Source organism: Amyelois transitella, chromosome 25 (genome assembly GCF_032362555.1).
Source record: "Amyelois transitella isolate CPQ chromosome 25, ilAmyTran1.1, whole genome shotgun sequence".
In the NCBI taxonomy this organism is placed as follows: Eukaryota; Metazoa; Arthropoda; class Insecta; order Lepidoptera; family Pyralidae; genus Amyelois; species Amyelois transitella.
In genome coordinates this window covers 3,696,837-3,722,619 of record NC_083528.1, presented here as the reverse complement: position 1 = coordinate 3,722,619, position 25,783 = coordinate 3,696,837, and the positions used below count along the sequence as shown (strand labels likewise).

The following is a 25,783-nucleotide window of genomic DNA, read 5'->3' as shown; positions in this document are numbered from 1 at the left end:
CTTAAAGAAGAATCCCATGTTTATATGCCTTCTCTGAATTTATTTATATTATTGAATAATATGTTATTTGAATGTCAAGTGGACCCCAAGCCCAATACTATGGTGGAGGGTGCAACTGGGATTGCACAAAGATGAGATGAGAGAGAGACCTTTTATTTGTATTATTATTAAATTTGATTCCCTGGATTAAACTAAATTATTTTTATAATTATTCTGGTTTAAGCGAGCGTCGTGTGCTATCTTTATATCGCACGTATCTATTTACATGTTTGATGGATACATATAACATATATATGTATAATGTGACGTAATGACGGCCTCTGTGGCGCAGCGGTAGTACGCTTGACTGTGTCACCGGAGGTCCCGGGTTCGACTCCCGGCCAGGGTATGATTAGAAAAGAACTTTTTCTGATTGTCCTGGGTCTTGGATGTTTACTTATATATGTATTTATTATAAAATATAGTATCGTTGAGTTAGCATCTCGCAACACAAGTCTCGAACTTACTTCGAGGCTAACTCAATCTGTGTAATTAGTCCCGTATATAACTTATTTAACGTGTGTGTGGCGGAGCAGGCGCCGCGCGGCGAGCAGGCGGGCAGCCCGCAGTGCGTGCTGGACGTGTGTCTGCCGGCCAGCGTGGCGCCCCGCGCCGGCAAGAGCCAGCTGGACTGCCTCAACCTGGACCAGTCCGGTAAATACTAACAACATTATAATATTTGTAGCGAGCGCGTCAGTAGTTAGGCACTGCGGCCGCGTTGCTAGGCAACCGAGCCCGGCTGAGCGGTGCCTCGTACCCCGCGCGCCTCCCCCGCGACTCGCGCGCCGGTACAGTCGAGATCGCGTTCGCTGCGCACACGTTTTTGCATCCCATCATACGACCCTTACATATTTAAATTATTCAAAAACTAGCTTTCAGCCGCAACTTCGCCCGCGTGTATTAAGCGCTATCTACAAATTGCGATGAATTTACCGCCACCTACAAAAAGCAATGACATTAACACCACCGACGAATTAAAAACATTATAAAATGTATTTAAATTTAATCGAATATGATGATAAGAGCAAATTAGGCCGATCATGCCTAAAGCAAAATATTGTTTATATTGGCATATCAACCCTATCATGTAAATTCAATCTCTTGCAGGCTTCGACGCCCTGAAGGACGAGCTGAGCTTCCACTGGGGCGACCCCAACCACAGCCTGGGGCCTGGTTCCCTGCCCTATCACAACGACAAACCGGTCAACGGACACGTAAGTTACTGTTTTTATAATGGTTTATCCACACTAATTTATTGTAGAAATAATTAACAATAGGAAGAAAAGATTTGTATTTTTGCTTGTTTGCATTTTTGTATTTTTATAACGCATAAAACTAAAAACTACTGAACAGATTTTCACGGTATTAGGCACAGATATAGAATAGACCTTCGGGAGTGACAAGGGCTACTTTTCATTTAGGAATTTATCACGGGAGCGAAGCATCGCGCAAAAGCTTACATTACAATGCTTTTGTCAATAACAAAACCAATAAAAGGATTCCCTAATTTTTAACCAAAATTCGTAGCTATAAATATGCTAATACAAATGTAATTAATAAAAGACTAATTGTATTTTGTAACATACAAAGGTAGTATTAAATTTTTATTAGGTTGATGTGAAGATTTTTTTTTTTGGGTGTGGTAGTGTTTATTGTTTCTGCGTTTGAGAGTGTTTCTTGTATCCTTTTTAATTTATCTTCCATATCTTAACGTTCATAGTTATATTTACGCGGGGCAAACCTAATACGCAAAATACCAACTTGGCGTCATGACTAAACTTCATTTTCGGTTAGCATTAAGCCTTATTCTCTATTTGTTCGAGTTGCTTAAGAATTATTCGTTGCTTTCGAATTTTTCATACTTTGATGTTGATTCATTTCGGAACATTCCTTCTCGAGCTTAAGTAATAAAACGTCAAATAAACAAACCCCTTTTTACTCCATTTAACTATTGCTTTCTCTTTCCAGGACAAGATTATCACCAATGGCGACGTGAAGAACCCCACGAAGGACAGCGACGACAAAGATCCAAAGACGCAAGGTAAGCAAATGTTATTTGTTTTTAATTTAACTTTTGAATGCAAGCAAATGAATATGTATTTACGACTTTACTGTTCTTTTACAGTCAATGGCGGCACATTACACGTAGACTCGAACAAGACAAAGGCAACTTTCGATTCAGATGAAGATAAAACACCTATGAATACCCTAGAAAAGGGAGACAAGGGTAAAAAGAAACCCGAAGGAGGCTTCCTTGGAGGCCTCGCCGGTAAAGTTAAAAATGTATTCGGCCACAGCGACGATAAAGACGAAGAGAAAGAGTCCTCTCCCAAACCTCAGCCGAAACCCAGAGAATCCAAAGAATCCAAGGAAAAGAGCCCGCCTAAACCAGCCCCAAGAATTATCAATGAAGATCTCCTTGACAAAGTCGAAGATATGTTCAAAGATCTAAAAACAAAACCGCATCAGAAAGACGAAGAAGAACTTCAAAACGAGGTTTATTCCACGAAACTAGTAGTCGACGAAGACAACATAAAGCCTTCCAAAGAAATCGAGGAACACATCTATGAACAATATGCTAATATGCAGCCAGTTGACACGCCCCTCCATAACAAGGTTTCAGACCCATTCCAGTACCCAAAATGTTGTGATAAGAAATACAAACATGCCCACGACGAAACTTCAAACTTAGAAGATATCATAGAACAGACCAAATTCGCTGCTCATGAGAGGCTTGAAGATGTCAGTGACAAAGTGCAAAACAATGTTCAGGATGGTCTAGCTAAAGTGGAAGAAGGAGTGAAAGATGTAGAACAAAAAAGCACTGAAATAAAAGAAGACGTTATCGAAAAAGTTGACAAAGCAAAAGGATCTTTGAAAGAAAAGAAACAAAAATTAGAGTCCCAGGCCCAAGAACAATTGGATGATGTAAATAGGACCGCAAATACGGTACAAGATAATATTAACGATAAAATTTCCGATGTGAAGTCCAACGTGTCCGATGAAGTTGGCAATTTCAAGTCTTCCACGAAAGCAGGAGTAGATCATTTAGTACATACAGCCAGTGGAGTTACCACTAACATTACCGATAAAGCCCATGAATTGGATTTCGCTGCGCGAGAAAGAGCAGAACAGTTAAAAGAATATGGTCATGATCAATTTGTTTCTTTTGGACATTCGGTAGAGAATGCAACGGATGACTTCAAAACAAAGGCAAAAGGCGTCGGAAATGATCTCAAAAATAAAGCCCAAGATGGTGCCGATGCTGTTGCTGAATCTTTACATAAAGTGCAAGATGACCTGAATCACAAAGCACATGATGCGAAAGAAACAGTAAAAGAAACTGCAGAAAATATTAAAGAATCTACGAACGAGAAACTACATGATCTTAGTGATTCTTTTGACAATGCCAAAGCGAAAGCAGGTCACGTTGCTGCGGATCTCAAATCGAAACCAGAAGATGCAAAAGATGATGTTAAATCAGAAATAAAAAAGAAATCCAAAAAAGGAAAGAACTTCTTTACTGGTCTTGTAGACAATATATTTGGCGAGAAAGACAAATTAGAAGATGAAGTAAAAGGAAAAATTGCTGAACGCAAAGAGTCTGCTAATGATTTAATAGAGCAAGTTTCATCTAAGAAAGATGAAATGGAAGAAGACATCGCGAAAAAGAAAACTGAAATTAAAGATGGCGCTGAACAATTAGCTAAAGACGCGGAAGCTAAAAAAGAAACAGCAAAAAACGCTATTAAAAACAAAACCAATGAAGTCAAAACATCTTTTCAAGATAAAACGAATGAATTAAAGACCGCTGTAGAAGATAAAGCACATGAACTAAAATCAGCAGTTCAAGTTAAGGCCGATGAGGTTACGAATGCTGTACAAAATAAAAAGGATGAAATGGCAACAGCCATTCACGACAAGGCGGGCGAAGTAAAAGAATCCCTTGTAGAAGTCAAAGACGCCATTCACAGTAAAAAAGATGAATTTGAAAATGCTGTACACGACAAATTTGACGAAGCCAAGAGTAAGAAAGATGAAGTTTTGAGTTCCATTCAGAATAAAACTGATGAAATTGGTCAGGCGGTGCATGACAAGAAAGATGAAATTGCAAACACGTTAAGCCATAAAAAAGAAGAATGGGAATCAGCTGTTCACGAGAAGACAAATGACGCTATTTCAGCAGTTGAAAACAAAAAGGATGAGTTAAAGTCATCTATTCAATCCAAAAAAGAAGACGCCGCGACTGAACTGGACAGAATAAGACAAGAAGCTGAACATACCACCGAACAAATTAAAAAATCAGCAGAAGACGCAATAAACAAAGGCAAAGACAATTACGATGAAATCCAAAGGGCAGCCAGCGATAAAGCGAATGACCTACATAAGTCTTCAAAGCAGGCGTTCGATCACGTTCAAGACGCAACCTTGAGTACTTTCGATAAGGTCGAAAGTTCAGCCAAGGACAAAGTGAACGACGTTAAGGACACGTGGGAAGACTTGCAGAGTTCGACGCGGGACACTTACGCCGATTTCAAAGACGACGTTCACGGCTTAGAAAGTTCCGCACAGGATACCTTGCATAGTTTTCAGAGTTCCACTGGCAATACATTCGACAGCCTAGATGATTCTGCTAAAGAAATGTTCGGTGGTGCCCATAATGTTGCCAGTAACGTCGACGCGAGTTCTAAGGACTTGTTCGGGGATGTGAAGAATGAATTTGAAGGGTTCCAAGTATCGGCTGATAATAAGTTAGAGGATGTGAAGGGCGAGGCGAAGGAGAGGCTGGAAGAGGCGGGGGAGAGGCTGTCGGAGGCGGGAAGAGGCGCGGCGGAGGCGGCGCGGGAGGCTGAACAGAGTGTATCCGACGCAGTCAATACGGAGGCCGATAGATTCGCGAGCAATTTGAATGATTTGGGCAATTCCGTCTTCGGTTCTTCAGGCAAAGGTACGTGTTACAGAACTGTACAACCGACAAACAAGTTTACTATATCACTATTTAACTTGCTTTTGTCAAAAATATAATAAATTTTCACTTGAATTTCACTTTCTTATGACATCTTTATCTTTGTGTATGTCCCGGTTGCTATGTCTTATAGCCCATATCCGCCTAATATTTAGTTGCCTAAATGGGCTGGTTTTGTCACAAACAGCATCGGTTAGCAATCAAACCAATGTAGTTTAGTCAGAAAAGAGTAACTATTTGTTGACTATATAAATAAACATGAATTTTTGAGACAAACTCAATTGAATAATTTCAGGTTTTATGAAGGACTCGAGCGCCAAATTATTGGAATCTGAGAAATCGCAGTCATCGCCCTCGCCGCACAAGAAGGGATCTGGGTAAGTTACATTTAGACTTTAATTACGAACAATAAAATATAATATTATCTTCTCTCAATTCATATAGTTGCCATGATGTATATAACGGCACGCGATTCGCACTCAATTAATCACCAGCGAAATATACTATATCTGGGCTTAACACAAATTGAATGAATGAACATATTTCACTATAACAAAAAAAATGTATTTTTTTATAAAAGTATGAACTTATGTCAAAACCATTATTGTCTAAATAGTAGTTCTGTTTAGTTTCATGACCAAAAAATATTTATCAATTTTATTATAAAACCCTTTTTAGCAATAATCTAAAACGCTCTATGGAAAACAACTTATGGCTATGCATGCTATCGCTTATTAGAAATTTGATGTACTCCACAAACCTAAGTCTTATTTCTCTCATTAAATATGTGTGGTTTCTACCACACGCATTTATATACGGGATATATATATATATACGGGACAAATTACACTGATTGAGTTAGCCTCGAAGTAAGTTCTAAACTTGTGTTACGAGATACTAACTCAACGATACTATATTTTATAATAAATACTTATATAGATAAACATCCAAGACCCAAGACAATCAGAAAAAGTTCTTTTCTCATCATGCCCTGACCGGGATTCGAACCCGGGACCTCCGGTGTCACAGACAAGCGTAGTACCGCTGAGCCACAGAGGCCGTCATTTATTAAATGTACTCCGATAGTACTGGGAAACTGTGGGAAACACAACAATGTTAATTCGCGTATTTACATAAGGTGCATAGTCATATTTATTTTTAATACACAGAAGCAGAAGGACCTACTTTTGTTTATTTTTATCAGTCTTTAATATTTGTTAAAGTAAGTGTTCCATATAAATCACAAGACCAAGTACACTTTTTCGTGTACGAAATATCAGTATGTTCCTTAAAGTTTATCCAAAACATTGTATAATTATTAATTAGGATATTTTAATCTCAAAAACTTCTACACCGTGTAAACAAACTATCTAACTACCCGCATTTGCACTAGACGCCATTCTAACTCCACATGCACGCTTTACAGAATACCGAAGTTAAAGAAGAAGAATAGAAAATAAAAGCCGAACGACCGCCGAGATACATGTATGATATAGTTTAGTTATTTATTGTTACGAAGCTTTACTACGCAGACTATTGTTTCATTAATAATGTTCGTAAACCATTTATAAATACAATATTGCATTCTATATATTTTTGTTTGAATATCACTTGGATCTCGTTTACTTCAAAAATAAAATAAGTAAAATCCTGAAAAATTAATGTAGAAATTAAATTATTTAGGTCGAAATAAACATAGTTTTTTTATTTCCAAGGCACAGTTGAAAATATTTCATGTGACGAGTATTAATCTTGAGATACATTACTTTACAGTACAAAACTAAGGATTATTAATGAATCAATAATAAATTAGTATGTAGGCGCACTGTAAATGTTCTGTGACACGGTCTCAGTGAATTTTATCTGTCTAGACTACGAGATTATGTAGTGTGTTAATTCGAATTTAGTCATGTACTTTCGAGTACGCAAGTATTTACTGTGTCAAATTTAAATATTAACTTTTGACTAACGAGTTTAGATTTCAAGGAAATCTATTTCTTTATTAACGAATGATAAAATCTTAGTGCTTACATTTCTAGATGTTTTTTTTTCTACAATTTATATAATTCGTTATGTGACAGTTGATTATGTCTGTAATCTTGCCTAACCTGACATTATTTATGTAACTTAAAAGTCAATATTTTCGATTTTAAATATTTTCAGATGTGTATAATCATTTGTGACCTCAATTGTTTGTAACTTATAAATTTGCATTTTATATAAATTGAAGTATTTTGTAATAAATAGATGTCTTATCAATGTTTTGTGTTGCATAATTTATTCTATTTTAATCGTGTTTTTAATATAAAGTTTACGGCGCTTTGTACAGCTACGAACGCAATTGTTCGAGATCTTTATTATTTCTTAGCATGTTGCGACTAGCTTTTTAGTAGATTTTTATTTAACTAGAATTTACTACATAGATCTGCTAGTTTATTTATTATTCAGCGCTCCAAGTGTTATAATATTACAAATAATATTTAGAGCTCTGTCTGTGTCACAAAGAATATAAATCAGAATTTTAATATATTAAACGACGAATACGAATATAAGAGAGAGAATCTTTTATCATAATTACGAAATCAAATCAAATGTATCGAATTTTCAATATCATGAAAAAAACGTATTAAGCGCTTAAGTAGCTTTTGTCTCTCTTGGATATTATTGTTATTAATAATTACAATTTTACAATTACAGTTGTGTTTTTATTTTCTACTTACATTAAAATCACTTATTAACAACTTTCCGTTGTGTTCACATGTATAAATATATTTTTCAGTTAATAACACATTCGTTTCCACATTGCACATGTGACGCACTTGTTTTTACCGATGACCTACGTTGTAAGTTTATGTTTGTACGTAAGTCATAGGTATCCTACACTCTGAATCTCACTGACTGAGACAATCATAACTATGAAAATTGGTAAGTTGCTTGTTTTATTTCAACTTTATTTGCATTCCGCACCTTTCTTTGCATTTTGCGTCATTGTGGCTTGTAAGTGTTGTGATGATTTCAAGTTTAATGTAAATAATGTGTGTTCTGTGTTACAGTTTTTTCTCCAAATTGCGACGTAAAACGTGAACGTAAAGCCGCTACAAGAATGCGTCGCTTCAAATTATCTACGTTAATAAGAGTAGAATTACCATAATTTTAAATATTATTGGTTATTGATAGTCTGGTAGACGGATAAGGTTGGATAGGACTAAAAAATGTCCGTAATTGTTTGATATGCATGCATTTCAAAACTGCAAAAGTTCAATTTGTTATTTATAAAATAATACGAATGCAACGGTTTTATCTTTTTTTATGTACAAATATAAGTTGTTTAAAAATATAGTATTTAATTGTTTAAATTGCATTAACTTATTGTGACGATAAGATTACACCTCGTGGTATTGCATGTTGTATTGTCTGTTATTGTGTCATGTTTATAAGCAGAGTACTAACATTGTTACACGTTATGAGAACATTTTATGGGATGGTGTGCTGTTTGTGTGTTAAAACCGTTACTGTAAGTAACCGTGGTGCAAATTGTAAAAACTTCACATGCCATTTTATTTTCAAAAAGTACACTTTAAATACAAATATTGTATCATTTAGTTCATTGATAAATATTGAAACAAAACTATGGAAAAATTATATTCCGCTTAGATTGAGATGCGATGAGATTATTTCCTTTTCACACTTTTTAAGGATTTGGCACCTATTCTGAAGTAATATAGACTGTCGTTGAATGGTCGTAGAGGTGCTTCTAACAGTGATTACTCTTTTAAATACCACTTATATAATACAACTAAAACCTAGCAATAGGTGCCTACAGCAAAATTAGTGAATTTCCCAATTATGCCTTGGTTCTGGAGACCTGTCGGGATGACTGTAATAAATATGTATGTCCTAGGAAAAATTACAAATTGTAAGCGATTTCTACTTGCCAAGTAATAACCAATATATAGTATAATAAACTAAATTCAAGTTTTTTAACCAAGTCGTAGTTTAATTGGGTTAATTAATATTTTATTTTTTAACATAACACCTTTTTTCCTAGTTGTTAACGCTAGACGGCTGTTGTTTCGACATACAATGAAGCTAGGTCAACAGTTTTTGCCATACTCGTAGGAAAGAGCGAGTAGCAACCTAGAATGTATTTGATTAATAAAAAATAGACCTATTGTGCTCATTTAGGTATTAGGTTTTAATCAAACTTAATTCTAGATATTGAGAAAAACTATTCTAGACCATCAATGAAAGAAGTTTTGAAAAAAAAAGCTCTTAATACTTTTTTGTCTTGGTATGTACGTGGGTGCAGCGAGTTACCTTGGCTATTTATATAAAGGATAAATATACTGGAAAGTAATATTTAGGCATTGATTCTTGACACATACTAACCTAATTATAATCTACTTGCACCAAATATAAGTAAGCGTTACAATTTATAGTATAATCGCTATTAATTTAAATGTTACGCCATGTTGTTTCAAAAGTTAAATGTCTAGATCGTGTATGTTAATTTTAAAAATGTGTAAATTTTGATTTTCATTGCAAAAGTTCTATTAAAATGTATTTTAAAACTAAAAAAGTAATGAAAACATATATTTAAAAAAAACAAACTGTTTTTTAAATACTATGTTCAAAAATTATTCATGTTTGAATGAACACGTACGGACATGATAAACCTACTTTCATTCTGGAGAACTGTGATGCCAAAATAGAACTACGTGTAATGTTAAATAACTTTTGTTAATTTATTGATAGAGTCTATGTTTGCTCTATTTATTGCTTTTAGCGAGTAATAAATAAACTTTTCAAGATTGACTATTGTTTTTTTTATTTCTGCATACCTATATCGATGGTGGAAATGTCAAAGGGCTTAAAGGACAAATCACCGTTTTTCAGGAGAGCCGAAAAACTTTTTTTACAGATTTATAGGCATAACTTTTTTGTTTCTTAATCAATCTGTTTGATGTAAAAGACCATTTATATTAACTTTTTGAGCTGAGCCGTTTCAAATTGTTTAATTTACTCCATCTATCGTATTTTAAGAGATAGATGTCCTTTAAGTTTTGTGCTTTGGTGACATTGTCCTTTAAATCATAATTAGAAAAGCAATTAACAAATGTTTGAGGCTTAAAAGACGGCAATATTGTTTCTATAGCTCTTAAAAGATAAATACATTCTTAACATTAGCAAAAAAACATCCCTTAGGCTGTAAATAAGCTAATATTTTTATTATTTTCATTAATAGTATGGTATTAATAGTATTATTCTTGGTATGGTCCCGTTGTTGCATAATTTGCTTAGGTCATTGTATTTTGGCAAATTGTATGCTAAGGTATTGATTAATAGAGTCAGGAATGAAATTGATGACAAAATATGGAATGCTCAAGCGGGATTTCGAAAGGGAATGGGATGTACTGATCAGGTCTTTTTTTGCGGTGCATAGCCAAATAATTTTTTGGCCAAGAGTCAAAAAGTCTATTGCACATTCGTGGATTTGGAAAAGGCCTATAACAGAGTTGAGAGGAATGAATTGTGGTCAGCACTTTCTATGCATGGGGTGAGCAGTCTTTTAATACGAGCACTGAAATCCTTATATGAGGATTCGAGTGCTTGTGTCAGGATAAACGAAGCGCACACTGAGTGGTTTAAGATTGAGAAAGGCGTTAGGCAAGGATGTATTGCGTCACCGTGGCTGTTCAACCTATTTATGGATAGTTGTTTGACAGAATTGAAAGAGTCTGAAAGTGGATTAAGGATGAATGAGTTACTCGTCAAATGTCTGCTCTATGCCGACGATCAGGTTATACTGGCGTCATCAGCGGAGGAGTTACAGGAGATGGTAAAGTGTATGCATGAAGCTTTAAAAGAGAAAGGAATGAAAGTGAACGTAAGTAAAACAAAAACACTGGTTTTTGAAATGGAGAAAGAAATGACAGCATGTAATATTTTGATTGGAGGAGAAAAAGTTGAGCTAGTGAAAGAGTTTGTATATCTAGGATCAAAGTTTACATCAGATGGCAAGTGTGATAGTGATATTGAAAGGAGAGTGAACGCGGGGAACATGGTGAATGGAGCTTTGCATGCCTTTACGAGCAGTCAGAAACTATCCAAAAAGGCTCGACTGGCTGTGCACAGGGGCGTGTTGGTCCCGACATTAATGTATGGGAGTGAAAGTTGGGTATAGCAAAAGAAGCACGAAAGCAGAATAAATGCAGTGGAAATGAGAGCGTTAAGGAGTATGTTGGGTGTGAAATTGAGTGACCGGATAAGGAACAGCGTGATAAGGGAATGTTGTGATGTGAAAGAAGATGTAGTTACAGGAATAGAAAAGGGTATGTTGAGATGGTTCGGTCATGTGGAGAGGATGAATGAAAACAGGTTGACTAAGCAGATATACATGGAGGGTGTGGAGGGAAAGGTCGGAGTGGGAAGACCTAGACGAACGTATCTTGATCAAATTAAGGACGTCCTGGTAAAGGGTCAGGTCAAAAGTACCCGAAACCGCCGAGCTTGCATGAAGAGAGTTATGCATGTGGATGAAACGAAGGAAATATGCAGAGATCGTGGCAAGTGGAAAGAGGTAGTCTCTGCCTACCCCTCCGGGAAAGAGGCGTGATTTTATGTATGTATGTATGCATTATATTTTGCCCGAGAAATTGTTTGCTGCTTTGTATAAAGCGGCAACAAATTGATGTTTTCATAAGGCTCACTCTGAGCTAAAATATTGTTGGTAGCCTTCGGTAGCTTTTTTCCTCTTCGTTTAGTCTTCAAAGTTGGGACCTTGAAAATTTCTACTACCGTTGTTTTAGCGTCATCTTTCATAGAATATTTAATGTCAATGCTGTTCAAATTATTTTTTTCATAGTAACCACTCTCATTTTTCCAAAATCTTTGATAGGATCACCTAATAATGCTTTGACAGACAGTTCATTCCAATCCAATATGTCTGAATACTCTAGAGTTTCTACTTTACAAGGAAAAGGCTTTTTGCGTGCTGCTTCAATATACATAGGTTGGCCATTGTGATGGACTCCATACAATTAGTCTCTTCACTCCCCTCTCGATGACTGCGTGCATGGAGTCCACAGGCATACAAGAGTTTAATTGTTATTATAAGATTTTTTATTGTTAAAAAATCCGTGGGTCGTAAGTTTAATGTAAATTACAATGTGTCCTTTAAGTAAATAATTAATAATTAAAATATGGTTATTTGTGTTTTAAATATAATCACAACTTACGTGATGTCCTTTAAGCATTGAACACATTAAAATCGAAACGTTATGTTCAATTTGTTTGTTATGTCGACCTTTAATGCAAAAAATGAAAAAAACGCAAATTTTACTTGTCTAATATCTCGCTCATTTTTTGACTTAGAGAAAAGTTAATAATACCAATCGACAGCGCTTAAACTGTACTATAAAACCGCATCAAAAAGTGATTTTAGCCAATTTGTCCTTTAAGCCCTTTGACATTTCCACCATCGATATAATAAATGATCCTAGTAAGACTGTACTAAAGAGCGTAGATGTGCGAAAGTTTATTTGAGATCAGTGTTCTTTCCCGAACCGCGCGCCTTGTAAATTGAAGTCGTAAATAGACTTTAATTATTGAAGCACACGTTTTCCTTATAAATTAATACTGTTTCACATCTGTGTATCTCAAAAACTACTGAAATTAAGTACTCGTACCCTCAGTTCATTTTCCTGTGCAATCCAATCTAGAGGTCAGGATATAACGGGGACAAGACATAAAAACTGTCCGGTTAAATTTAAGTTAACGCCCACTTAGAACAGATATATAAAATAAAACAAAACAATATTGTGAATATTAATTATATTGTGTATTCTCTACAATAATTACACAATCTAAAAGGCACTGAAAAATATTTTACTTATTTGCTAATTGCATTTTATATGGCTATACGTAACGTAATAATTAAGTATAAAAAATTACCTATTTAAATCGCATAGTTTGTGCAATTTTAGTCTTAATGACAAAATCATTTTCTGAGGACAAACATCGCACACAAAGTAACAAAATACTCTTACTAACACTGATTAGTAATAATCTATGTTAATTTTTTTTTAATAGTATATGAAAAATGTAATCATCTTTTTGGTAAAACTGTTTTTTTTTTCATAAGCACCAAAACTATTCGAGGTCTCACAGTTACCATGTAAAATATAGAGCACCATTATATTAATAGAAATATTTGTAAAATACTTTGTACACGTATTCTTGACTTATGGGCAAATAAATTAATATACTTACTCTCTTAATTGTTTTAACACTACACAGAAATTGGTTAATGCAGTAGCCGGTAAGACAAACAAATTGATACATATTTCTTTTCCTTACAACTTCTTCAGGAGTTTCGTAACAAAATATTTAATAAACATCACGACAAGTCAACCAAACTCATCTTACATGCACAATATCTACTAACTTACAATGTATACTAAATCAATCGCACCTTGTAATCAGGAAGCAAGAACACAACACCTATATTATGAATACTGTTCACTAAATATAAAATCTGCAAAGTAAGAAGAACAGAAGCCCTGAGGTGCAAAAGGTATGATTATCATTAGAGTGGGCACGACCTTGCTGAATTTTCGTTTGTATAAATAAAACATACTTACCTAGAATCACGCCTCTTTTCCAGGCTATATATGTTTCTTTGTTTCTCGGCGACAGTACACGGCCCATTTTAATGAGAATCATCCCTTAATCCAGCTTAGATTATTGATAAACTTTTTGTTAATCCTAGTACAGGCGTGATTTGTGCATATTTGTTATTCCGCCAGGAAATATAGCGAAGCTTGGACCGACGATAACCTCTTAAGTTCTAGTTAAGAATCATAAACATATAGATCAATACTATATTATATAATTTTCACTTAAATGTTCAAACATCAAAACATTAAGTTTCAAAGCTGGCTCACAAATCGCGCCAACTACAAAATGCCTCGATAAGAGAAAGACTTCTAACTCTAAGCAAGATTAAAATCTGGTTCTTAAAAGTACTGAAATATCATCTACAAATTTAACTACTCACAGTCGGAATGTTAATATTCCTAACCTATTTAATACTAAGGCACTTGGTGCGTATAGGTGTTTAACATATCGTTATCACAATGTGCTTACAGTTTCAAATAAATCAACTTAAACTCGCTTCAGCATAAATAAAATCATACCACAGACAATACCGATACATCATTTTCATAAAAAAAATTACTGTGTAAATTCAAATGCCAATGACTTTATTAATACCTACTACACCGAAATTGGCCAATAAATCAAGACTGATAAGTGGTTAGTTGTGCAATAACTTCTTGCCTTACAAGTAGAAAGTGTATTTGTTTTTCATAATATGTTATTATTAAAATCCCCAAAATAAGTTTCATTACGTTGCTGAAAGCATCCATAAATTCATAATACAAACAATACTTTTGAAAATAATTAAACATTAATTGGTAACTATTATTAAAAATGTACGGTACAAATACATAAGAATGTTTTAAAAAATATAAAACTTAATCAAGTAAAGATACAATATATTTAATTTTAAATTCATTTAAAATATCCATATAAATGTCAACATATATAAAATGCGCGTCTTTAAGATATGATATATCTTATAATTGTAAAACCCTAGTACCTACTAGTAAAAGGTACAAAATAATACTTATTAAAAAGTTAGTACATAAGTTCTAGTGATTATACCTACCTAATTTAGTGCTATAATAGCAATACAAACATCACATCATCTTTGGATCAAAACATAAATTTTTAAGGAAATAATAATTTGTATTAATTTCTATAAATTTTAAGGTCCGTCATTTTTTATTGTGTTACGCAAGTAAACCGTATATCATAAACAATTATTTGTCAAAAAAAACAGCAGTGTTAAAAAATAATATATAGTTACATTTATGGAACAAAAGTCTTTTTATGACATATCAGGAACGGTATCGCAATTAAATGATTTTATAAAGTACTAAAAACTTATTGTAATATTCAGCTATTGCCTAGACTGCTATTAGAAGTTCCGCTTTCCTTATCAAACTTGACCACACTATCGCAATCCAAATAGTCCATGTCCGTCAACTGCCGCTTTATCATGAGATGCGGAGTCTTTCTCACTCTCTTCTCCTTCAAAAACTTGGGTATCATTTGTTTCCCTTCCATTAAATATTCAATAATAACCCTCTCGAAGAACAAAGCTATCAGAAAATTAAACGCCGCTATAGCTAATACTATATACGATAGAAGTACGTCATTCGGCATTCTTAATTGTAAGAATGTATACACCCAATGCGCGGGCGCAACAGTAATGTATATGCACAGAGCAGTCATAATACACATACTAATCATAAGTTGTTTGTTTGTAATTACTGATTTTCTGTAAGGAGACCCATGAGAGAAGACTATAGCTAGAATAACGTATTGAAACATGGAAACTGTGAAAATTGCGTAATTCTCCCAGCACTCGTTCTCTTCTTCCCCTTCGAAGGTATGCCTCACGTACCACGGGAAAAACGTTAGCGCGTAATAACTCAAATACTGGGCGACACCGATCAAAAACAATTGCCCTATCAAAGAAAAGAGGGGTACTAAACCCAGCAGCGACGTAAGGGGTGGTATTTTACACAATTTGCCCGTGTACGCTTCGGTCATGCCGAAGAAGAACGCAAAATTGACTATCAAAGCGACATCTATGTACAAAAACTGGAAATCCGTTAGATTCGAATCGAAATAATACAAAAAGGCTACGGAGAAAAATTCCGTAAGGGAATATGCTATCATGAACTTGAAGACTCCGAAGGAAGTGGACAGGGCTGCGCGGCCCTCGCGCAGCACCCTGGCCACGCACACGATGTCGGGCTGCGCCGCCGTGAAGGGCGCCGCCACCGAGCTCTCCAGCTCCGACAGCGAGATGCCGGTGTGCGCCGCGCGCAGGGCTCCACAGTCGTTCGCGCCGTCGCCACACATACCTATATTTTATATAAAAATAAATATATTTTTTATAAATTTTTGGGTACATTTACACTAATAGTAAACATCTAAAAACTGTACACATACCGACGTAGTACCCCAAGGCCTGGTACTCCAGCACGAGCTGCTGCTTCTGGTCGGACGTCATCCGGGCGAACACCGCGCCGCGCTCCACCACGCGGCCCACCATGTGCGGGTACTGCTCGCGGAGCACCTGACAAATCAATCATCAATCAAACGTTTTCCAAATTATTTACGACCACGGATGTCCTTCTCAATTTTTTTAATAATTCCTCAGAATGTCCAAAGTTTATATTGTTAGGCGTTGAAATGAAAATGAGGGCATAACCCACGTGCCAAAGATAAGACTCGCGAGTCTCAATTTTGGCATAAGAGCTCAAGCCGAGACCTATTATATGTAAAAAGAAAAACAAAGGTATAATAAAAATTGCAGTTGTTGCATGACAAAGAGTGACTCACCTTCCAGGCATCGCCCGTCATGACGACCTTGTACCGCGGCTCACCGTGAGCAGCCTCCGCGTCCGTAGTGTCGCTCTCGGAGCCCGAACCTCGCCACGAGCCATGCCCGCTGTCTACACTTCGCCAGGATCTTTGTAAAGCCATGCGACGCCCGATTGGTGCCTGAAGTTAAAATATTGTAGTGAGACAAGTATGATCGGCTAACACGAGCCTTACTATGAGTCATAACAATGGACTTGTGGGTCGTATTCAATAAAATAATTTGAATGACTTAAATTCAGTTTATTTTGCAATATGACATTTACTAAACACGTTAGCTAGAAATAACTAAATAAGAAAATTAACATACTACTCTGTCAAGAAAGTAGCAGGAAAAGATCAATAATACACAAACTGTTTGTTATTCATCCAAATTTATTTTATCACCTTCAAAATATGCTCCTTTAGAAACGATACACTTACGCCAACGAATAATCCAATCATCAAAACATTTTTTAAACGCTGTTTCCGGAATTGAGGTCAGTTCTCGCCGCGAATTCTCTTTTATGTCTTCTACCGATTGAAAACGGGTGCCACGAAGTGGTAATTTGAGTTTAGGAAAAAGAAAAAAGTCGGCTGGAGCCATATCTGGTGAATATGGTGGTTGCTCGATGGTATTTGTTGAGTGTTTGGTTAAAAATTCGTTCACAATGATGGCCTTGTGCGAAGGTGCATTATCATGGTGCAAAATCCAAGAATTTTCTTTCCACAAATCTGGCCTTTTTCGTCGGATTTGCTCTCTTAAACGCCGCATAACACTCAAATAATATTCCTTATTTACCGTTTGATCTTCCGGCAAGAATTCCGAGTGCACAACACCGCGATAGTCAAAGAAAACAGTCAACATGACTTTGACTTTCGAACGACTTTGGCGTGGTTTTTTCGGTTTCGGTTCAGTTGGAAGGCGCCACTCCGAAGCTTGTTGACTAGTTTGCATGTCAAACTCGTAAACCCACGTCTCGTCACCAGTAACAATGCGTTTCATGAATGTTGGGTCGGAATTGACTCGTTCTAGCATGTCCTCAGCGACTCTCATGCGATTGAGTTTTTGAAAAAAATTCAGGTCTTTTGGGACTAGCCGAGCGGCAACATGTTTCATACATACATATAATCACGTCTATATCCTTTGCGGGGTAGACAGAGCCGACAGTCTTGAAAAGACTGAATGGCCACGTTCAGCTATTTGACTTAATGATAGAATTGAGATTCAAATAGTGACAGGTTGCTAACTCATCGCCAAAAAAAAGAACCCCAAGTTTGTAAGCCTATCCCTTAGTCGCCTTTTACGACATCCATGGGAAAGAGATGGAGTTGTCCTATTCTTTTTTGTATTGGTGCCGGGAACCACACGGCACATGCCACAACATGTTTCATACCCAAATTATTAGTTAAAATGGTACGGATCGACTCGTGAGATACAGAAAGTTCGGTGGCTATCTCTCTCAAAGTTGAATGAGGATTTTCAGTCACTATTTCCTTCACTTTTGCGATGTTAACTTCAGTTGCAGACGTTGATGGCCTACCAGAGCGAGGCAAATCTTCCATCACATCTCGACCGCTTTTGAACGCTTTGTACCACTCATAAGCACGAGTTTTTGATAAAGTCGATTCACCGTAAGCCTTCTGTAACATTTTCAGTGACTCCGAACACGATATTCCATTGGCAATGCAAAATTTAAGACAAACTCTTTGTTCGATGTTTTTATCCATTATGAAATTAGCAATACACACTAGATGTGATATAACTAAAAATAGCACTGTATTTAATGTAAACAACAGATGCAACTCAAACTCCGCGCCAAAATGGAAAACAGTTGTGCCAATCTAACAACAACAAAAAAAACAAAAATTTGAATTTGGAACCATAGATAAATAATCCATTCCCGATACTTTTCTGACTGAATGTATATACACACACACACATACATTATACATAAAAAATATACCACTTTAAACGAGGTACGGAAGGTTAAAAAGTAGAGATGTTTGAAGGTAGAAACGTTTCATCGCTCTGACATTTTTCACCTTGCGTTTTTCTAGTAACACCACTAGTGCGAACCTAAGACTAGTGTATTTATCCCTCACGGGGTAGACAGATCCAATACTCACCCCGTGCAGAGAACTCTCGCAGAACAAGGCGGGCGTCTTCCCCGAGTTCTCCACGTGGAGGGTGACCACGCGTTCCCCACGCGCCAGGATACCGCACTCCTTGGCCACGCTCACTGCAGTGTGGATGTTGTCACCTGTTTAAACAAAATTTACATCAAGAGAATCTCAAAAAAAGTAGGTACGCAAAGTAGAAACTAATTGACTTACTAATTGATCAAACACACAGTGGTCCATAAAAATTTAAATAAGTAAACGAAGACTAAGAGAGAATTACTGAAACTTTCAGAAAAGGGAAAAAACAGATTATTAACGGATTCACAAAGTCGTGAGTAACCACTACTAATTTATGAATAATGAATTCCAATCTTTAATTGGTGTGAAATATAATCTTTGTAAAGTAAAATTGTTTCAGTAAAAGTAAGGACCAAAAGTTATAATTTCTGGGAAATCGCATAGAATCTAAAAAAGTGGTTATAATAAGTGATATCTTACGAATTTACATGCATGTAAATTCAAAGTATTCTCTATAATGACACAGAGATATTAACAATAGCTTTAACTAAACTGGTTAAAAGAACTGTTTCTACCTGTGATCATAACGACGTGTATGTTGGCCTCCTTGAGTTCCCTGATGATGTCTGTGGTGGCTGCCTTCAGGCGGTTCTCCATGATCACCAGCCCGAGAAACTCCAGGTCTTTCTCCACCTACAATATTGATAAGTTTACTTTTTTCCATACAGTTTGAATGCCGTGTGGTTCCCGGCACCAATGGATAAAAATGGGATCACTCCATCTCTATCACATGGACGTCGTAAAAGGCGACAAATAATAAGTTTATAAACATGGGATTCTTCATTCGGGTGATGGTCAAGCAAACTGTCCCTAACTTGAACTCAATTCGAACGAACGTGGCCTCCCCATCTTTTCGAGATTGTTGACTCTGTCTAATCCGTAAGGGACGCAATGTACATATGTAATTTCCCGAGGGTAGTGAATATACAAACATAAAACATTTCCAAAAAATAAAAAAATAGATCTTTCTTCTGACCGTAAGTCCCATTTACACACTTGATGGGGTAAGACAAGTTTTACACGAAGCGACTTCCGTCTGACCTCCGCAACGTTTACATTATCCATGGAATGTGTAGGTTCGCTCACGATTTTCTCCCTCACCGCATACATTCAAACTAGTGTCCCAGAAAAGATTCATTGGCATATAGCATAAGTGGCAGTTTTCGGAGTTGATCAGTCATTATATATTTATATTATTATATATTTAAAGAAGCCTCCGTACCTCCTCCCTGGTCATCCTCTGTAGTTGTTTGAAGGTGGTTTCCATCATTCTTGTAGCTAGAGCGATCACTCGGTAACCTTTCTCCGCGTATGAACTTAGCACTTCGTTGAGATTGTCGGGCACTGAAAAAAATAACTTTACTTTAACATTAAGTGCCTTATTTTTATTTCTTCAAAATTATTTCTCTGGATGAAGCGAAGGAAGTATGCAGAGATCGTCGCAAGTGGAAAGAGGTAGTCTCTGCCTACCCCACCGGGAAAGAGGTGTGATTTTATATATTTATGTATGTATTTCTCTGTATAAGTCTTTAAACTCTCCGACAGTGCTTACTAACATCACAAAGTAACCAATTGAAGGATAAAACAAAACAAAATAAAAACAAAAACCTACCTAGTGGAAATAAATAGAAGTAACATACACGATACTTTCTCTAATATTTGTGTTACCCAATCCTTAGTGGCAGCTGTGGGATTCACAAAGTTCATCAATATAAATAAAGTAAGGCAAATCAATAGGATTAATTTACCAGTGTGAGGTACACATAGAGTGCGCAACATCTCCGGCGCGCCCTTGCAGTACACCCGCAGGACATCCTCGCCCAGCATGCGCACCACTACGGAACTCCGTTGCAGGGACGATACGAATTGGTGTTGTTGGACGATACCTAGTTCTAGGGGCAGCTGGGGGATAACAGAAATATATATTTTTTTAAATAATAGACAAAATATTCGTAATTAAGAAAGGGAAGATCTCAATTTAAAACGGAGAGTTGTAACTACTGTGCTTATCTTTTCACAGCATTCAAAGCATCACTTACACGTATTTTATTGTCTCGGAAGTTTGAAGATAGTAGCTGATAATGCGTTCGAGAAACCTACAAACTATCTAAGGATCAAATATCAGGGCACACCGCCTCCACCGGACCCAAGAATAAGGGGCAAACCAGAGGAATTCCAGTTTTGAAATTGATAACATACCGAGTCAATATCAAATTGAGATACATACATGTATGTCGTCCACGTTAATGTTGGCAGACTTCCTCGGCCTGACGATGGTCGGCGTCAGGATCTCGTACTTGGCGGTGTCAGGTACATCAGGCTCTTCCAACTCCCATCCTGTGGATTCGAACATCTGAAACAATGATATGTATGCTTGAGAATGTTAGAAAATCATTTTTATAAAATTACGTTTAATTAAAGATTCACGTGATTATGATACCTACCGAAAATAGTTTTTTGGTAATCAGCTAATTTTAAGTGACACGCAAACGCCGATTAATTTAATATAATAAAAAATTAATTAAATGACTCCACAGTTGCTGATTCGTGTATTAAGATTTCGATCGCAAATTTCCTAAAAATAATGATTAGGATAGGAGCAAAGCACGTGTAATTATTTATGTAATTATATTTAAAAAAATCACAAAAAATATCCAATCATACCTTCAAGTCCAAGGGATCCCCAGCTAACTCCCCATCCAGCAAAGTCAAGCTGTGACAGGTAGCCATGCCCATCTTGAGGTCGTGGAGGTCGTTCATGTGTCGGGGGTCGCGTACCGCCCGCCCCAGCCGCGGACGTGAGGCGGCCGCGCTGCACGCCACCACGCCCCACATGTCCAGGCCGTCCTCTGTTAATGTGCCTGTCTGTATACAAAGTGGAACATTAGATAAAGAAAGAATATAGATATTTGGGCCAAGTGACCTTAAATTAAAACTGATGACGCCGAAGATCGGGTAAAATGATAGAGCAAAGTCGGGTGATTAAAGGAAATACGGGATTAGCTAAGTACTTGCCTTACCTTGTGAACTTTTGTTATGTCACAAAGTATTAAGTTAGGTCACTACAGGGTGACATTTAAAACAACTGCATCCTTTTAAACATAGACTATACCCATGCTTCTGAGCCGTTTGAGCCTATTTTTATTTAAATTAAACGTCATCATTTTCACATTTAAAAAACCCTCAAAAACTACGTCACACGCTTTAATACAGACCAATATTACAAAAAGAAATTAAACCTAAACATGTAAATAAATGTCTGAAAGATAAATTATTATTCTAGTATCAAGATCAAGTAAAGTACAGAGTTGTCGAGATCGCTCAGCTGAATGAATTGTGTCGTTGACCTCTGAATCTTACGCGTCACTTTTGGTATTTGTCGCGGGGTGATATGACGTGTTTAGGATCGTGGATATGAATATTATATTTTTTTTCGTACTTTCTGAAATATAAACCGATAATTTTCTTTTAACGTTTTTAAATATCCTTTAGATGAGTACACTTAACAGTTAAATTTATGCAGTTGAATTAAATGTCACCCTGTATATCTATGACATTTTGTATCTTAATCTATACCATGGAAGTGATTTCGTGGGATGATGTGGAATAGAGATAAAAATAATAACAAGTTTCACAACTCTTTACCGGAGAGATAAAGGTGGGTAAAGACTATATCTTCTAACCGCCGCGCCTCTGCATAGTTCCTTCGCTTCATCCACACCCATCACTGTCTTCGTGCAAAATCTTCAAAGTAGTAGGATGGTAAGTCGATACGAACCTTATCAAAACAGACGCAGTCCAAGGAGCCGCTGACGTTGACCGCCCTGGTGTTGAGGCAGGCCACGCGCGCCGCCCGCAGCCGCGCCACGGCGTACAGCCGCCCCACCGTCATGGCGGCGGGCAGCGCGGGCGGGATCACGATCGTCACGATGTCCAGCGCCTTCAGCACTATGTCGCCGGGGGTCATCGAGCGGTACGCCTGCGGGAGAAGGTCACGTCTATATCCCTTGCAGGGTAGACAGAGCCAACTGTCTTGATAAGACTGAATGGCCACGTTCAGCTGTTTGGCTTGATGATAGAATTGAGATTCAAATATAGTCCATCGCCTAAAAAAGAATCCCAAGAAAGGAATTCAATCTTTTTGACGGTCTCTGTGGCGCAGCGGTAGTACGCATGTCTGTGACACCGGAGGGTTCGATTTCCGGCCAGGGCATGATGAAAAACGAACTCTCTCTGATTGGTCACGGCCTTGGATGTTTATCTATATGAGATTTTTTTATCAAAAATATAGTATCGTTGAGTCAGTATCTCTTAACGCAAGTCTCAAACTTACTTCGAGGCTAACTCAGTCTGTGCAATCTGTCCAAAAATAAACTTATTTTTGTAGAGATTCCTGAAGTAAATCTTTTTTTCAACCTTAGATCTCCGCGCGCCCTTTTTGTATAGGAAAGGGGAGTACCCTATGTCATTCATAGAAATTCAGTGGTAACACAATTTCACATTTATTTAGCATTTACATTAAGATGAATTTCTACTAAACGAAAAACAACTATCCTCACCTTCAGAGCCACAGTATAAGAGAGTCCCAGAACAGCCAAGAAGGCGAGAATAATGATGAACTTATAAGAGTCGCGGTCGAACTTGAAGTCAGCGGGCACAGGGTACAGGATGCTGCGCACGAGTTGACCCTTACTGGTGTTGTACCCGGTTCTTAGAACTAATGCCCTGTTGAATAACAAATACTAATATGTATAAAACAGGCCCATAATAGTAGTATGTAATTAAGATACATACATACATACATATAATCACGTCTATATCCCTTGCGGGGCAGACAGAGCCTACAGTCTTTACAAGACTGATAGGCCACGTTCAACTATTTGGCTTTAAGATAGGATTGAGATTCAAATAGTGACAGGTTGCTAGCCCATCGCCTAAAAGAAGAATCCCAAGTTTATAAGCCTACCCCTTAGTCGGCTTTTACGACATCCATGGGAAAGAGATGGAGTGGTCCTATTCTTTTTTGTATTGGTGCCGGGAACCACACGGCACACTAATTAAGATGACCACCTGAATCTTCTATACTTAAGACCCCCGGATATTTTTTGCTGTCAAAATCCTAAGACCCGGTCCATGTATTTTCTTTCTCAATTTTTTTAAACCGGCTGATTCTCTACGAGGTCGGAGTATTACACCGGGCCGATCACGAGAGGTTCCAAAGTATTCCCCTGGGGAACACCACACATGACACTCACTTGACGGGCTCGTTGTCGTAGTATCTGGTCTGGATGACCCTGGTGCCGCAGAATAGCAGGCTGGAGGCGTGCTCCTTCATGTCGAATGGTTTGTCTACGCGGAGCAGTGCAGTCTTCGTTACAGGGACCGATTCCCCTGGAGAACATAGAAGTTTTTGCTAAAATTCATTGATTTAACCAGGAAAGGATCTTATTTGGTAAACGCTCTGTGGTGTGTGGTGATAATACAGTTTCGGTAAGGTGCCCAAGCAAAGGTATGAGTCGTTTCGTATAAAAAACCTTATCCAATGTAGGGTTATAATTCATCGTACACCCTTCGACCAGAGACGTAAAGAATTTAATCAGGACTAACGCGAGGAGGAAGAATAAACTTCAATGGGTTTTCAAGTCTTACTTTTATAATACTTATAGATAATATTATACCTGTGCCGTGTGGTTCCCGGCACCAATACAAAAAAGAATGGGACCACTCCATCTCTTTCCCATGGATGTCGTAAAAGGCGACTAAGGGATAGGCTTACAAACTTGGGATTCTTTTATAGGCGATGGGCTAGCAACCTGTCACTAGTTGAATTTCAATTCGTTAAGCCAAATAGCTGAACGTGGCCATTCAGTATTTACAAGACTGTTGGCTCTGTCTACCTCGCAAGGGAAATAGACGTGACAATATGTATAAATAAAATAAATAAATATATACGGGACAAATTACACATATTGAGTTAGCCTCGAAGTAAGTTCGAAACTTGTGTTACGAGATACTAACTCAACGATACTATATTTTATAATAAATACTTATATAGATAAACATCCAAGACACAGGCCAATCACAGAAAGTTCATTTCTCATCATGCCCTGACCGGGATTCGAACCCGAGACCTCCGGTGACACAGACAAGCGCACTACCGCTGCGCCACAGAGGCCGTCAAAATTAATATGTATGTATTATACCTGTCAGCATGCTCTCATTGGCGACGGCGGCACCGGTCAGCAGCGCGGCGTCGAAGTGCAGCAAGCAGCCCCGCGGGGGGAGCACCACCACGTCCCCGGGCGCCACGGCGCGGCTGTCCGCGGCGCGCCCGTCCCACAGCTCCACCGTGTCGTGGGCCTCCACTGTCGCTTTCAGGCTGTGCTGGTTCTGGAAGGTGGAAGATGTTGTGAGGTGCGGCTTTTAGGATTAAGGTACCCCCAAAAGTAGATGGCTAAGGCTCGAGATTGTAAATATTTAATGAAAATGGAACAAGACTAGATTCTGAATTAATAAAACACGTTTGTTTTTCTGAACTTAATAACCTGTTGTGACTCTTTGTTGTTTGTTTGTAGTGAAACTGTAAAGTTTTTGTACACCAAAAAAACACATCCAGTTAAAAATTGTTCGTTTAGATTAATTTAAATAAAGTGTATAAAAACACAAAATTGCAATTACTCGGACATAATCTTGCCTATGTCAATTATAATAAACATCGGATAATTATTTTTTGTATAGAAATAATTAAAAAAAAATTTTATAGTTATATCATTAACCTTCTTAGTCTGTATAACAGACGTGGCCACACCGAACGTAGACATGAGAACCACGGCTATACAATAGTAGTAGTAGGGCTCCGCCAGCCACACAGCTATGGTGAAGAGTTGGAACACGTAGAACGGGTTGAATACTTCCAGCAGAATCAGAGTCAAGATGGATTGAACTGGGACTTTGATCTCGTTCAGGCCGTAGATATTTAACCTGTAGATAATATACGAATCATATATTATATCTTCAAAGAAATCAAAAATCAATCAATTTAACATTGAATGCTTATTTTTGTAGGTAAACGCTGTAAGC

The 25,783-nt window shown here is 37.3% G+C and overlaps 3 protein-coding genes across 6 annotated transcripts in view; 1 reads left to right on the top strand and 2 right to left on the bottom strand.

The window, feature by feature from the left end:
* LOC106137120 (ankyrin-3) overlaps nt 1-9,820 on the top strand; it is a 104,578-nt gene extending 94,758 nt beyond the window's left edge. For 2 of the 3 annotated variants that reach the window (XM_060951673.1, XM_060951675.1), the window contains exons 30-35: nt 576-693; nt 1,147-1,253; nt 2,008-2,080; nt 2,165-4,987; nt 5,301-5,382; nt 6,432-7,701. In XM_060951673.1, coding sequence (XP_060807656.1) covers nt 576-693; nt 1,147-1,253; nt 2,008-2,080; nt 2,165-4,987; nt 5,301-5,382; nt 6,432-6,465 — 3,237 coding nt within the window. In that variant the 3' untranslated portion in view covers nt 6,466-7,701. Of the gene's footprint in view, nt 1-575; nt 694-1,146; nt 1,254-2,007; nt 2,081-2,164; nt 4,988-5,300; nt 5,383-6,431; nt 7,702-8,058 lie in introns of those variants that run through there. The other variant, XM_060951674.1, reaches the window with a different exon arrangement.
* Nucleotides 9,821-12,813: 2,993 nt separating this feature from the next.
* The window catches only part of LOC106137151 (polyamine-transporting ATPase 13A3), a 39,025-nt gene continuing 26,055 nt past the window's right edge, over nt 12,814-25,783 (bottom strand). For both annotated transcript variants that reach the window (XM_013337926.2, XM_013337924.2), the window contains 14 exons: nt 25,480-25,684; nt 24,907-25,093; nt 23,959-24,094; nt 23,263-23,428; nt 22,482-22,682; nt 21,368-21,568; nt 20,931-21,056; nt 20,452-20,605; nt 19,926-20,047; nt 19,219-19,336; nt 18,632-18,765; nt 16,484-16,645; nt 16,091-16,217; nt 12,814-16,002 (listed from right to left, as the gene is read on the bottom strand). In XM_013337926.2, coding sequence (XP_013193380.1) covers nt 15,026-16,002; nt 16,091-16,217; nt 16,484-16,645; nt 18,632-18,765; nt 19,219-19,336; nt 19,926-20,047; nt 20,452-20,605; nt 20,931-21,056; nt 21,368-21,568; nt 22,482-22,682; nt 23,263-23,428; nt 23,959-24,094; nt 24,907-25,093; nt 25,480-25,684 — 3,016 coding nt within the window. In that variant the 3' untranslated portion in view covers nt 12,814-15,025. The remainder of the gene's footprint in view (nt 16,003-16,090; nt 16,218-16,483; nt 16,646-18,631; nt 18,766-19,218; nt 19,337-19,925; nt 20,048-20,451; nt 20,606-20,930; nt 21,057-21,367; nt 21,569-22,481; nt 22,683-23,262; nt 23,429-23,958; nt 24,095-24,906; nt 25,094-25,479; nt 25,685-25,783) is intronic.
* LOC132903383 (protein GVQW3-like) lies at nt 16,836-18,335 on the bottom strand. The gene is made up of 3 exons (XM_060951636.1): nt 17,899-18,335; nt 17,312-17,623; nt 16,836-16,927 (listed from the first exon to the last, which is right to left on the bottom strand). Exons 1-3 carry the CDS (start codon nt 18,230-18,232, stop codon nt 16,884-16,886), a joined length of 690 nt encoding a protein of 229 aa, XP_060807619.1. The 5' UTR covers nt 18,233-18,335; the 3' UTR covers nt 16,836-16,883.